Here is a 14,919-nt window from a genome sequence, read left to right as displayed (position 1 = left end):
GCAGCGGGAATCGGACTCGGTGAAATATCGCGAGAAGGGCGCAGAGCCGGGGGCCGGGCACGTTAACGCGGTTTGCGAGTCGCGGCCCCACGTTTGATCCGATGGCTGCAAGAAGAGATGTCAGAGCAAAGATCTGCATCACCTTGGCTGCTGTTTATACCACTCCCGGCCTCTTCTCCACCCCTGAGCAGAGGGAAAGTGCTACGGTAGGGAGGGAGGAAGAGCAAGAGATGGTTTCCATGCATCTCTAGACTGTGGTTTGGTTTTTAATGCCATTTTAAGCCCACGACTGCTTAATTTTCACCTGTAGGTATCATACACTGTGTGTACAGGCACAAAAATAAAATATATTAAGGTTTGCACACGTTGGTATCCAACGAGCAGTCACCAAGCACCAAGTTATGTGTTAACACTTCAAAGTGACATCTGAGCCATTCCCAGATAACACCAGTATGCAACAACATCCGGATTTTGGAGGACTTTGTGTAAGAAAAACGCATCGGACAAGCAAATAAGACTTTAAAACAAAATAACCGAGTAATTCACAATATTTAGAGCACATGGAGGAGGGTCAGAGGGTGCCTGGATCCAAGCAGATAAGTCAACAAGGAGCGCTTGGTGGGTGCTGAGCTTTTCTTCATCCCACTCTTCATTAGATGCTAAAAGCTTTTGCTGGAAAAGCTCATTGAATACTGACGCCCCTCCAAGAGCTTCCCCCAGTGTTATTTTGGTCCAATTCAGAAATATAAGGAAAACAAGCGTGCAGTGGGTGACATTTGGAGCCCGAAAACCAGTGTGGGAAAGGATTTTGCGGTGTTTTCCTGCCCCGCTCGCGGGCCGCAGGAATGTACCTGTTTTCCCACGCTCGCACGGGCACGTCTGCTCCACTCCTCAAAATACCTCCAGTGGCAGCTACTAAAGTTATGAAAACCAATAAAAATCTCAGCGCTGGGATAATGATTCTTATCAACACACGTTCTCGGAGGCGCAGGTGTCACTCGTCCTGTGTGGATGTTTTGCAGCAAAAAGCAAATGGATATAAACTGAAAAATGGTCGGATAATGATAAAACATGGGGGAAATACAGAATCAGACCAGCCAGCCCGCGGGATGAGGTAAATTTGGATAAAGTGCCACGTGGCGCCTCTCACCCGATGCCAGGGGCCGGATCCACTCCTTGCTGTTCAGGTCCAGTCTCCAGAGGTCGTTGAAGGCGGCGTTGCAGCTGCTCTGCGTGCAGCCGCCGAACACGTACATCGACTGGTTGGCATCGTAGTAACACGCACCTGGGAATAAAAAACAATGCACGGATGAGCTGATTCTCCGACCTTCACATTTTTGGGTGGAAAAAAGAGATTATTTTCTTTTCTTTTGGATGGGAAATAAAGTAAACGGGCAGCCCCAACTTCAATAAAACCACGGGCCAGCTTAGGAGTGTCCCTGGAAAGCTCCAGCAAGAACCCTGTGAGATGATGATCCCCTCCAGCAGAGCTGCTCCTGAAAGCACAAAGGAAGCTGCCTTAGGAGCCTGCAGTTAATTAGATCAGCTACAATTAATGCACTCAGCACGCTTACCTTCTCTAAGCTAGTTTATGTGGTTTATAGATTGAGGAATTAAGACTAAGAAACTGGCCTGTGTACCCAGACCTAGTCACTTATTGTATTTTTTTACTGTATAATATTCTATTTTTATAATATTCTATTTTTATAATATTCTATTAAATACTACTCTATTTTTCTATTATATAGTAATCTATCATTCTGTTTTTCCAAACCTGACAGTATTTCTGCGTATTTCATCACAGAAAAGCACCACTGACGCTCAGGCGAACATTCCCTTTGCTCTGTATGGGAAAGGATTAGGGATGGGGAATGAGGGAACACAGTAGCTGACAACCCTTCAAAGATACCCAGGGATATAAAGAGCTTTTGGACCCAAACTCGGCAGCAAAAGAAAGCAAGCAAATGTCTGTATGTGGTAGTTGGTGTCCTGTGGTACCCAGGCACCTCTCACAAGAAATAAATATGTGAGAGAGCAGAGAGGACTCGCTCAGTTCGTTCCCCTTGGAGGATGAGCAAAGGTGTCCAGAGAGTGAAACCCCTGCAATTACAGAGAGGATTTCCCCATTTCTGCATTTCCTTCCTCAAACACAACCTGCTGATTTTGCACGACGACCCCTCGCCTTTCGCCTTCTTGGCATCTCCTCCACATCTTGCCTAACTCAGGAGAAGCGGGACGAGCACCTGATGGTGATGCTGGAAGAGCGAGTTCACCCTTCAAACTCATGCCGGTTCCTAAATTTGCAAGCGGGGATGGAGGAGAGAAGGCGACTTCAGCTCCTGCGCTGATCTGGGTGATGATAGGACAATCTTGTTTCTGAAGCCTCAAACTGCATGTCAGGGTGTTGCTCTGGTTGTTATTGCATCTCTCGGGACATATTTAAAGGTCTCCCAAATCACCAAATCCTGCTTAGCATCAGCACTCGGCTGCCTGAATCCCACTCCAAACCGCAACATGTCTCTGTAAAGCCCAGCTTCACACACCAATGTCCTCAAAAATAGCCTGAAAAATCTAACATCAACCCACCCAACCGCAGCAAGGCCTCCCCAGCAACTCCACCATTTATTATCAAGTTTAAGAGGGGGGAAAAACATGGTAAATCATTCCCAAGAGCACATACGCTAGCACGCAGTGGAAAGCCACGATGTTTTATGCTCTGGGAACACTGAGGGTACCAGCCAGGGCTCGGAGGGAGCAGAAGTCGTCACCCCCACGTTGACAAGCCATATATTGCCCCGAAGGAAAAGTCAAAGTTCAGGCGGCCAAGCCCACGGCGCGGGGCGGCATCTGGCCCTGGGTCTGAGACAGAGGCGAGAAGCTCTTGGGATTCTGCAGCAGCTTCTCCAGGTTGAGGACCACACAGTGTCATTAATAACCAGCACAAGGGCTTTGGTAAAAAGCCCTGATATTTAGTCTGTGTCGAAGCAAAAGCGGAGGGGGATGCGTGGCAGGGTGTAATTGCACCATTCCTTCCCTCTCTCTCCATCACACGTTGCACTCGGCTGTTCATCAGTTAAAAAATATAAGAATAGATTCAGATGAGCTGACCTGACACGGGACTGCCCTGGAGCTTGTACTGACGTAAAGGCTTTTTTCTTTTTGAAACCGCGGCAAGAAGGAAAACGAAACTAAAGAAGCAGCGTCTGGGGTGAAGGGTTGATAACCTGCTTTTGGTAGCAAGAGGAAACAATTCGGAGCAAGAGAAATTTGCACTGCCAGCTTTGCTCTGCACCAGCACATGTGCGTCCATGGTTTAGAGTGATCCAGCCCCGCAGCTGTAATTTTACAGCTGCAGGAACGTATTTCCAGCATGAAAGAGCTTTTTATAGGCAGCCCACCCGTACGTACACCAGCGATATCCATCTCGCCACTCTGAATGAATCGCAACCGGCACACTGGAGCGCTGCAGACAATACCCCGTGCTCAGTGGGGGACGTGGTGACGCCCGGTGGCCTTTGCCGAGGGTCCTGTTGTCTGACCTGGGGCTTGTCATGCAGATTAGCTATTGAAAAGGCAGCAGCCCCCCTGCCCTTGGCTTTTAGGGACAAGTCCAGGGTGTTTTACTAAGCGCACAGCAGGAAAAGGGAGCTGGGGACACGGGATGTGAGACCACCCAGCTCTGCCCCATGTGCAGCCACACGACGTCCTTACGTGCAACTGAAACCTCTTCATCTCGACCCACGTCTCACCAAATTAATACACACCTACACGGCACCTCCGGAGCTCTGTCTGGGGTGGAGGATTTATAAAGAGTGGTGTAGGGGATTTACCTGGGACGGGATCGAGGAAGAAATAATGATTAAGAGTATTTTTATAGCTTTACCCACTCCTTAAGATTCAACTCTACACCATTTTTATGCATTAAGACCCCCCCGTAGGCTGCAATGTCACCTGCACCCGGGAAGGTACCAGCCAGAGCTTTGCACCCTAAGTGTAGAATTATAGAATCATTTTGGTTGGAAAAGCCCCTCAAGATCAAGAGTCCAACCATAACCCACCCTGTCCCTGCCCCATGTCCTGAGAACCTCATGTCCGTCTGTCCAGCCCTCCAGGGATGGTGACTCCAGCACTGCCCTGGGCAGCCTGTTCCAATGCCCCACAGCCCTTTGGGGAAGAAATTGTTCCCCACATCCAACCTCAACCTCCCCTGGCGCAACTTGAGGCCGTTTCCTCTGCTCCTGGCGCTTGTTCCTGGGGAGCAGAGCCCGACCCCCCTGGCTCCAAGCTCCTTTCAGGCAGTTGTGCAATTAAAACCCTGTGCAAAGCAACGCTGCGGTTTTTCTCCTTTAACCTTTCTCAAAAGGTTTAGTTGCCTTCGACATCTAATCCCTACCTAACCCACAGCATTTTTAGAGCCTCCTGCCTCCTCCCCAGGCCAAACCCTTGGCAAGCGCCGCGTTCACACAACCCCACAGCTCATTTATTATTTTTGAGGGGAGGTGGCCGCATTCCTCTCCTCTATTTGGATTTAAAACAAAAACCCCAGGCCAGCCAGCCAGGCACCGTGATGTCCCCATGCCACGGATTTTAATCCTAGACCAAAATAATTTCAACTGCATTTTCCTGCTTCTTCACAAACCGTTTTAAGCTTCTGAAGCTGAGGAAGACGGATCAGTTTGGGTAAAATATTAGGGAAAAAAAAGAAGTGTACAAGTGGAAATTCAAGTTTATATCAGCCTTGCAACAGTGTAGAATAAATCGGGGAGGAGGGTGTGAGTCTCTGGTGCCTTTAGCTGTTTTTTGGGTGGAAAACACTGCATGGATTTAAAACAAACAGAACAAAACAACCCCAGACTAAAGTCCTGATAAAATTCAGCTTCAGTATTGCAGAGACAGCATATCTTTGGAACTGGAAATGATGAAAATAAATGTTTCTGAAGCTTGGAGACACTGATACCCCCGTGGAGCGCACAGCCAGCGTGTTTGGAACGCGGCCCCGTTCCCCTCCGCGCTGCATGACAAAGCACCAGAGACGGCCACGAGTCACCGAAAGAAAGATCCCCTGGGAAGGGAAAACCGAACGCAAACCGCGTGCCCTTTGCAATAATTAAGGGGCATTGACTTTAGAAACTGCGAGTGCATCAAATAAAGTGACCTGTCCAAGTTCAAAGGTCGGAAAAAGGGGGAATAAAAGTCCGTTTGGCTATTGAAAGCCCTTGGTGGGTGGGTTTTGGGGTAACCTCTCCGCACCCAGCGCCACTGACCACACCACAAGTTGTGGCACGATCAGAATACACCAGACCCCAGAAAGCTAAACTTTGGGGTAAAAAAACCCCACATTTACTCTCTAAAATACTATTTTCCTGTGTCTTGCAGCGCAGGGACTCAGCGCAGCCAAACGGCAGCGATATCTTGAGCAAAGTTGAGTAATGTGAAGAGCCGGAGCTCTAATAAAAAAGCAGCCCGTCCTGTAAAACAAACAACATTCCAGCTTTTACCTCTCCCTCGCCTCTCAGGGTAAACCCACCAAATTGCTTTAATTACTCATCACGCTGGAGCTGCGTTCCCCAGACTGCACGGAAAAAATAATAATCGCTATTTAAACTTAGTCACTCTTCCATCAAAGGATCGATATTCCTGGCACAACGGTCGCATTCCTGCGCCTTCTGCCATCGCTTTCCGATTGCGGCCGGTTATTTAACCACATGAGTCATCACCCTGCTATGAGATTCGTAGCTTCGTACGTTAGGGCTTAAAAAAGAATTAGATGACTGCAAATATTATACCTGGTGCTCAGCTCTAAAACCCCCGCGTGGAGTTTTTCCCCCGTCGGTTCAGATCTAAAAATTAGAAGTGGCGTTTTTGATATTTTATGGTGTTCTGCAGCTTTGGTCAAATCAGTTAGAAAACCTCCAGCTCATCCATAAAGTTCATTATCAGTCATATGATCAAAGACTTTGCCAAATGGTCCCTCCCCATGAGATAACAATAACTTCCATTAATTATTCCTTATCGAACTGTTTTCCCAATACTCCCTCAGAACTGATAGGTGATGTAGTGACCTCCAATGATTTAAAATCCTCTTGCTTGTCCTTTTATGCTCTGTGTGTGCATTTCTGGGATATTTCTAATAAATCTCATACCATTTCTTTGATGCCGGTTACCGTCATCTGTTGACTTCAAACGACTCGTGCTTGGAAGATGACGTCTTCATATAAAACCTGGCAAATCACTCACTTTTTAACTTAAAAAGGGGATTGTGAGTCCTCCCTCACTCCCTCCTGCTCTTACTTCACCCAGCTCACCACATCTTAGAATTTCAGGCCACAGCTTTACAGATTCCATTTGAATTTTTGCTTTTGATGAGTTGTAGCTTGGGTTTAACACCCGAATCTACCCACAAACACTTTGTTGTAGGGAAAGCAGATACCGCAGATCTGGAGAAATCACTTTAAGTCGGCAAACAAGTTAATCCAGATCAGCTTTCTGTGCATAAAGTGCAATAATAATGCTTCTGTAGCAACCGAGGGCTGATGGGAGCCAAGGCACTGTCAAATAGGAGGTTAATACAGATTACACGCTCCGAGGGCAGCGGCTTTAGTAAAACAACGAATTTTGGATTGAGGAAGCCCCCTTGGGCAGCACAATAAATTCAAGAGCACACAGCGAGTCCCTGGTGCAATATTTGGGCCGTTTTCAGGTAATTTCTAGCTAGCAGGTTGCAAAAAAAGCTGCAAAAATTGCGGGGAAAAATCCATGTAAATCATTAATAAGCACTTCACTAACACGCCTACTTAAAAATGAGCCGCGAACAATGATGCCTTTTTGATTTTTTAGGAGGACAAGGGAATCTTTGAAGAGCACGATGACTTCTCCAGAGCTTCCCGCAGCGGCTCCTGGACTTGTCTTGGCAGGAGCCTGCGCATCGGTTGCTTCATGAATTATCACTCGGGAACGATGCAAAGTGGATGCCTGCTCGCTCTTGGGATCGCACGGCTCGCCCCGTGCTTATTTACCTTCAGCAACAACTGAAATTTGCTCCCTGGCAGGGCCATCACTTCCCCGAGGGCTCAGACCCAGCAAAAAAGCCACAAGGACTGAATTTCTGTCCCATTTGACCGCGTCGCCGGGCAGAGCGGGCTGAGGCCGCTCCATGCTGTTGAAGCGCAAATAACATGTTTTAAGTGTCTTTCCCTCAACGGGAACATTTTTGCTGTTCTCTTCTAGAAACTTGGAAGCAGGGCAAAAATTCACCCACAGGTTAAGCAGCATCGTCGACTAAATCGCTACTTCTATCAGCAAATACGCTTCTCTAAAAGCTTCTCACGTGCAGCTCCGTGTTTTATTTTGAAGACGTGCCCGGCCTCCTCATGACTGTATTTCTCCCATGTGCTGTGAAAGCAGCCAGCGGGGACCTGAGCGTGCAAACTCATCAGCTTGATGCTAACGACTCGAGTCTAGCGGCTAAGTGAGGTTTTAGCAAAGGGGACACAAAGCTCAGACTAGATGAGGAACTGCGGAAAGGCGCCTGTGCGTAATATTTGTAAAACCAGAACGCAAAAATCCTACCCAAGCTCCGATTAATTAACATTCCCAAGGAGCAAGGAGCCAACAACCACCACGAGTGGCTACCGAATCACTATTTTAGTGCAAAGCGCTTGGTTTGGCAGAACCACGTTTAGCACCGATCGGCCGAAACTGCCGCAGCGATGGGGACGCGCAATAATGCTCGATCCCAAGAGATGCGGCGTAAACCCCTCGTTTGTAGGTTCCCGATGCTGCTCGATCCCAAGCAACGCAGCATAAACCCCTCATTTGTAGGTTCCCGATGCTGCTTGATCCCAAGCAACGCAGTGTAAACCCCTCGTTTGAAGGTTCCCGACACTGCTCCATCCCAAGCAACGCAGTGTAAACCCCTCATTTGTAGATTCCCGATGCTGCTCGATCCCAAGCGACGCAGCGTAAACCCCTCGTTTGCAGGTTCCCGTTGCAAATCGGAGCTGGAAAGGGGCGATCGGAGCTTTTCCCGGCAGGTACTTACTGTGCGAGAAGCGCTGCGTGATGGGGGTGCCGGGGTAGGGGTACGTGCGACTCTCCCACTGGATGTTTCCTTCTTGCACCGCTTTGATAAAGCCGTGATAACACTGATGGGCCACACCTAGGGGAAAAAATAAACCAAAAAAACACGATGTCAGCAAGATTTGGGGCATGTCGCGAACAAACTGCGTGCACAGCAGCCTGACAGCAATTATAATGTATTTTGATGAGAAATATTCAGGTGGAGATTCAGAGGATTAAAGAGAATAAAGAACGGGGACTGTGCAAATCGGCAATGTTCGCTGAACTGATTCGCTGCATTTCCGATAGCCATTGGCTCTGGCTTGGTAAAGCAAAGCTTTAGTGAAAGATAAGCGCGAGGGATGCCTTTGCAAAGCTGCTTTTCAGCCTCCTCTGCTGTCCCCTCATTGCACTCCCAAAGGAGCTGCTGCCCTTCCCTTAGTGGATCTTAGAGGGCAAATAATGAGCAATAATGAATTTTTAAGAGCTCAGGAGCACAGGAGCCTAAAATAAACACGAGAGGAGACACTGGTGATCAAAGTCAGCGTGTTTTAGGTGAAAATATTCCTCCTTAGCCGCGTGAGGGACAGGATCTGGCTGACAACAGAGCAGGGCAGCCCCAGCACTGCGATTAATTCTCCGTACGGACAACACGTGTCTGCGTTTGTGGCGAGAGGGGCCAGAGATGGCTCCGGGAGGTAAAAAGAAAGGGTCTGGTGAAGATTTACAACTGCAGATGCTCAGTGGCATCCGTTATGCTATGGGGATGCCACAACCTGCCAAGATTTTTTCCTGAGGATTTACCTATTGAAAACCCCATGCCAGGAAGACCTCTAGCAAGAAATCAAATCACACTTCGGGATAGAAAGCAAGAAGGTTTTATTTTATTTTATTTTTAAATGAAGCCCGGGGTCCTCAAGCAGCTGGTCCCCAAGAAGCACGTGGGAAATGTAACCCGAACTATAGGATTTCGTAGCAGATGCATCCTGACAAACAGGAAAAATCAGCCAGAAGAAAACAAATCAAGCATTTACCTCAAGTGACCTCTCTGCTTTGTGGCAAGTTGGCGATTACACTCCCTTTTATTTTGCTATAATTGCTGCAAAAATGGCACGGAGCACCATTGAGACTCGGACAACTCGGGCTCCTCATCCCTCCCCTCCGGGGATGTTTCCCACAGTTTTTGGGGTGAATCACCAGGCGCTCCCTCGCTCCAGCTGCATCCTTTGCGTCTCTTAAGGACACTCCAGGAACAAGTATGCATGAGAAAGTGCAGCCGAGTGGTGACTCAAGGACTGCGGACGCTTGAAAACCCTTTAAAACAGGGGTGCGGGCTGGTGCTGACCCAAAATTATGCAAAAAATGAGTGATTTTGTGCAACGCTCGCCGTGTTTTCTTTCACCTGGGCAAGGCAGAAAATGCCTGGAATCCGAGTGATGCTTTCACATGTGCAGAGAAGTCCACAAATGAGACGTCACACCACACACCTGCCACAGGCATTTCTCATCCGACACCCGCTCAGTGTTTTCCATAAGGAACAAGTTACCCCCGCGCCTCGTTTCCTACAGATTTAACTGTGGTCTCCTCCCAAACTGCGTGTTTTTTAATGATGCTCGTAATCAAAACGCGGGTCCCCAACAGAAACCATCCAATGTATTAAAAAAATACCAAAGCAGAGAGTTTTGCTTGTATCCTCAGCCAAATTTTACCTATTTAATTGTTGTATCATCTATATTTGGCATTAAAATATCCCCATGAGCCTTCAGAATTAATGTTGCACAGAGGCAAAGTATCTGTATCTCAGGGCTACTCTTTCAGGAAGTCTGAATACGTAGATCTCTATTAATGTAGATTTTATATACCACTTATCTCCAGCAGAGCTGTAAGAACCAGGCATGGGTTTGTTGCCAGCCAAAAGCGTAAGCTTCAGGAACGTTAATTACCGAGCAAGATGCAAACGAAGCGCAATTAGAGCCGCATCAGACACGGGATGCCGGTGTCTGTGTGGTGGAAACGCGAATACAAGGTCAACAGCACACGGGGAGCGTTCAAAAGCAACGTGAGCAGCTCTGTCATGGGGGTTTTGGGGTTTCACTCTTTTATACTTCAAAAAAAGCAGAGTGGCTTAATTCTGCGTCGTTAGTAGCAATGCCTTGAGCAGAGGAAGTGACCTGAGGGCTGTAGTTATTTTTCTGGCATTCTACAAATATCAAATTTCTGAGTATGATGGGAAAACAGCAGGTGAGGCTAAACCAAAGCTGGGATACAAATCTGCATTCCCACAATTAAAACACAAGTACTCTAATGACAGCTGTTTGTACCTTTGATTAGTCGATACCACTGTTTGCAGACAAGGGCGGCGGTTTTGTGCTCCTGATAGGGCGAAAGGAAGGAGAGGATATATTCCAAAACCTCTTCTGGCAGCTCCAACATCGATCTGTTGTGCCTGGTCTCCTCGAGCTCCAGCTCAGCGTGCGGCTCATCGTCTTGCTCCATCGTCCCTTCCGCCACGGTGTCTTCTGGGTCCACGGCCATGAAACCATCATCTTCGCTGTCCGAGGAGCTGGCCATGGCATTCCACTTCACAGCTTCACCGAGCAGGGGAAAAAACAGACAACAATAAGGTCACAAAGGAAATTAAAAGCATCGGAAAATGCCTCTGCATCGAGCTCTGCCCCACAGTGCGAGTTGTGGATGTGGTTTGCACAAAGCTTTGATTTGAAGGACGCCGCACGCAATTTCGGAACGAGGCGTCCTCCATCAGCGCAACATTTGCCCAGAATGTTTCTTCACCTCTCGCAGCCCTACAATTGCCTACGGGTGGTACCAGAGAGAGGAAAATAATCAACCCGCCGGAGGAATTCCAGCCCTTCCAACAGGGGAAGGTGCCACAGTGCAGTGCTGGTGGTCGTGGCTGGTTTGTGGTGATGGGGAAAGGGATCCCCACCAGATCAAGAGCAACCCAAGGCGGGCCGGGATGGGAGCGACAGCTTTGCAGCCCCTCCTCCCCTGCGAAACCAGTTTGGCCAGCGAGTCTGCTTTACCCAAGCAACTTCTCAACAAAAAATCCCTGTCCCGTTCTCCCTTAGCACCCCCTTTTTAGAAACAAAAAATTAAATATTTGCACACAAGGCGAGGAAAGAAACAACCCCCACAGGATTTACTGCCGATGAAAGGCTGGAATAGCGAATATTCTATCTCCAGCTATTCAGAACATCTTAAGTGGAAGGTAACATACTGATGACAGGAATATATCACGCAATAAATCCATCTTAACGAGCGGCTGTGTCCGGTTGGGCCAGCTGGCACGGCCTGCAGTTAAACCCATGCCCATCGCTGCAAAACAAATCCCTGGACTCTATTTTCCAGGAAGCAGCTGACCCGTTTCGGGACCGTTGTGGTAGTTTTTCCCCTCCAACATCACTGGGTGAAGACCAAGGGAAGCGACTGTTCCATGATTATACCTGCACCGATAGCTCAAACCAAAATAACTCACCAGGATGAGACGAGACACGGCTTTTTGTCCAATATATGTTAAATACCACCATGTAAGTCATAAGCTATAGTAACTTATTTTTACCGAGCTCTTAGTATCGCAGAAAAAATGCCTGGAAGGATTTGAAGGGAATAAATGAAACTGTGATAAGCTCCCAGCAATGCAAACTCTACCATCTTTCCCAGCTAAACCCAGGCTGTTCCCATCCTGAGAGCCATGGGAATAGCGGAGACGCGGAGCAGAAAATCTTGCCATGACAACTAATTCATGCTCAGAAAAATGACGTTCGACAGCATTACTCTCCGCTTTTGTCAGGTTCCCCGATGAAGCAGCTTCAGAAAATCCACGGGGCTGTCAATCTTGGGTGGAAACCACATGAAAATGAGAGTTATCAGCCTAACAGATGCTCGGCACGTTTTCCCCGTGTCAGAAATCCTTCTCAGAGTCAATGTTGTGACAGGGGAAGGCTGAAACCCAAACGCTTCGACGCCAGCAAACTGCATTACGCAGCAGATAACTTGCAAATTCCCCCAGATTAAGAGCTGTACTAAAAAAAATACTTAAAAGCCAGAAGGTTGGGTCTTTTCCAAGCAAAAGCACCTACGGTTGTGAAGTGGATGTGCTGATTTCCACCTCGACACGGAAAGGCTCCTGGAATTCCAACCTCGGGACGTGGTTTTGCTGGAGGGTCAGTCCCCTTCTCACAGTTTGGGAAGACAGAGCGGTTTCATTCACACCCTAAAAACGTGCTGGAAAATCAAACCGAAGCGCGTTTCATTTCCAAGCAGCTCAGGTACACGGGGACGCCCGCGGGTGACAACGCCGACCATACGCCTCGGCTCGACGGGTTCGCACGGGGCATCTGTTGCGGTTTGAAGGTTTAGAAGCCAAGATCATGGGTGTTTCTCAACAGCTTTTATTTACCCTTTAAATCGTAGCCAAAACCTGCTGGAGGAATCCAGCTGAGAAGCGCAGGAGGGAACGTCTGGCTAGCAAAGGTTTTTGGTTGATTTTTCAATTATTAAATTCTCATTCTGATTCTTTGGAGCAGGCTTGGGGAGTAGCACAACACAGCAGGTTAATCCCAGGCACAAATCAGCTTTGGGGTTAGAAAAGCATCTTTAAGTCCTATTGTAAAAAGGCAGGAGGAGCAGGGAAACCCCCTCCCAACAGCACGTGGGGGTGGAGAAGCTGCGCCGAGTGTCGTCTGGTCTCACCAGACCACTTGGTAATATTATATTCAAATGCATCTACTTTGCTAGATCCTCATTTTCTAAACATTTGAGCTCAAGAAAGTTTTCACATCCACGTTATGTTATTTTTCTAAAGGAAAATAAGCCCAGCGAGAAACTCGACTCCCAAAAGGCAAGTTGCTGTCAAAATAACCCTTCAAGCTTGACCTGCCACGGACGCAGACTCTGCCCTTATGGCATAGGAATAACCATCCCTGGATGGCAAAACAGCCAAAGCCCCGGCCTATAACCCTGCTCCGACATCAAGAAAGGAACAATAAACCCAGAGAGTGGGTGACAAGACAGCTAAAGCATCCCAGCCAGCTCCTATTACCCATTATTCAGCAGATGCAAGGGAGAAAAATCCCATTGCAGTGTTTTTACTCATTATCTGACGAGCAGAATGGAGCGTTTCAGTCTCGTTTGCATTGGGGGGGATGCAGAAGGTGCTTTCTCACTCCTCCTGGCTCTCCCGGCGCTCTCTGCTTGCACCGAGCTGGGTGTCAGTGTGCACACAGGCTAAACGAGAGCTCAAAAAGCCGCAGTAAAGGGATTTAAGCAGTTGTATCTATTCCAAAAGTAGGTGTAATTCAATTAACTCACTAGGACAGATCAAGGAGTCCCTTTTCTGCCCCTTTTCTGCTCAGACGCGTCGCTGCAAAGGCCAACACGAGTCCCTCAAAGCACCACCTTAAATTTTACACCATCCTGCTCTCGGAGAATCGCTTTTATATTCCGGCAGCAGGAATGTTTCACAGCATTCAGAAATCAGCCCGAAGCACCGGTGAGGGGGAATCGCTGCTTAAAATAAAACATAAAGCAACGCTCGAAGGGCAATGGAAACAGAGCTCTGCCGATCAAACCTGCATCTCTGCCAGCTGGCGAAACGTTTGATAACTCCTTTCTGAGCGCTTCAATCTTCCCCTTCACCCCTCCCGAAATTATTTAAGAACCGGCTATTTATTCTGCGCAAGTTAATTACTCGCTGCAGCGGAACAAACGGATGAAAAATGTTAAATGCAGAAAAACGCCACCAGGTTTAAGGATTTTTTGAATCCCGGTAGCGACGCTGGGCGCTGATCCTGCAAAACGCCTCTGGATATAAGACTTTCCTACCTGCAGGGACCTTTCCTGGTCGCACGGAGCCCAATTCATTGGTGGTTCCCATCCCGAGTTCCCTGCTCTTCTCAGCTGTGTTAAGTGCTTGAATTCACAGGCTTTTTGGACTTGGCTTTTTTTTTTCTTATGAAAAAACTAAAGTCAACAGTTTTTAGGCAAAAAAAAAAAGCCTCCAAGGGAAAGTTCTTGAATGAAAATAAGAGGCCGTGTAATAGTCCTGAGTCAGAGCGCGTTAGTCATAAGGGAATGCTCGTTTTCGCACGCTGCAAAAAAACCCTCTCGCCGAACATAATTGTTAAAGTGATGTTCTCAGCCAGGGAAAGAAATAGAATTTAAAACAAAATGCTAAAGGTGTATAAAAGGTCCAGCCCTGGTTGGTTGTTTGGGCTGGAAGGAGAAGGGGACTCCGCAGAACAAAGTTCTCTGTATGTGGAAGGATTATTTTGCAGCTGTGCCATCAAGGACTTAGTGGCAGCTTCCCCCTCTCTAATTCATTTTTCCCTCCTACCAGTTGCGCTACAAAAGCCCTGAGCCCTTTTCTAGCGATATAAGAGGGAAAATAAAGCATTATTTCCTAAGTAGAAGCACCTTATTTTGTAAAAATAATGGAGAGGTCTGATGGAGCCACGGGATGTGGGATCAACGCTGTGGAATAAAAAGATGCTCCCAGTCCTCCAAACTGCCCCATTTGAAAAATCAGCTGTTAGATGAGGTGACAATGGGGGGAAAAAGCAGATTTTAGTCAAAAAGTAAGAAAACAAAGGCTGCGGGAAGCGGAAGGATGAGCAATATCCCGTTGTGCTGCCGTCGAGCACTGTGCCCATCGAACGGGTGAGACCTCGGCGACACCTGCACCGCATTTTGCTTCTTATCCCGGCTAAACAGGCGATTCCAAGTTCCTTGAAGCGCAGCTTTTCCCTTCGGCTGCGTCTCGATAGGAAATTGCAGGGTGTTTTTCTTTCATATAAGACTCAGCTTCACCCATGAAAAGAACGGTTGCCTGTATTCCATCCG

The 14,919-nt window shown here is 47.8% G+C and overlaps 1 protein-coding gene across 3 annotated transcripts in view; it reads right to left on the bottom strand.

Annotated features, from left to right (window-relative positions):
- The window catches only part of FBXO42 (F-box protein 42), a 46,761-nt gene that overhangs the window by 22,355 nt on the left and 9,487 nt on the right, over nt 1-14,919 (bottom strand). For 2 of the 3 annotated variants that reach the window (XM_065038143.1, XM_065038142.1), the window contains exons 2-4: nt 10,380-10,646; nt 8,042-8,158; nt 1,151-1,285 (exon numbers count right to left, since the gene is read on the bottom strand). In XM_065038143.1, coding sequence (XP_064894215.1) covers nt 1,151-1,285; nt 8,042-8,158; nt 10,380-10,629 — 502 coding nt within the window. In that variant the 5' untranslated portion in view covers nt 10,630-10,646. Of the gene's footprint in view, nt 1-1,150; nt 1,286-8,041; nt 8,159-10,379; nt 10,647-13,902; nt 14,061-14,919 lie in introns of those variants that run through there. The other variant, XM_065038141.1, reaches the window with a different exon arrangement.

This window comes from Columba livia, chromosome 21, assembly GCF_036013475.1.
Source record: "Columba livia isolate bColLiv1 breed racing homer chromosome 21, bColLiv1.pat.W.v2, whole genome shotgun sequence".
Classification (NCBI taxonomy): domain Eukaryota; kingdom Metazoa; phylum Chordata; class Aves; order Columbiformes; family Columbidae; genus Columba; species Columba livia.
This window is presented reverse-complemented; position numbering and strand designations above follow the sequence as displayed.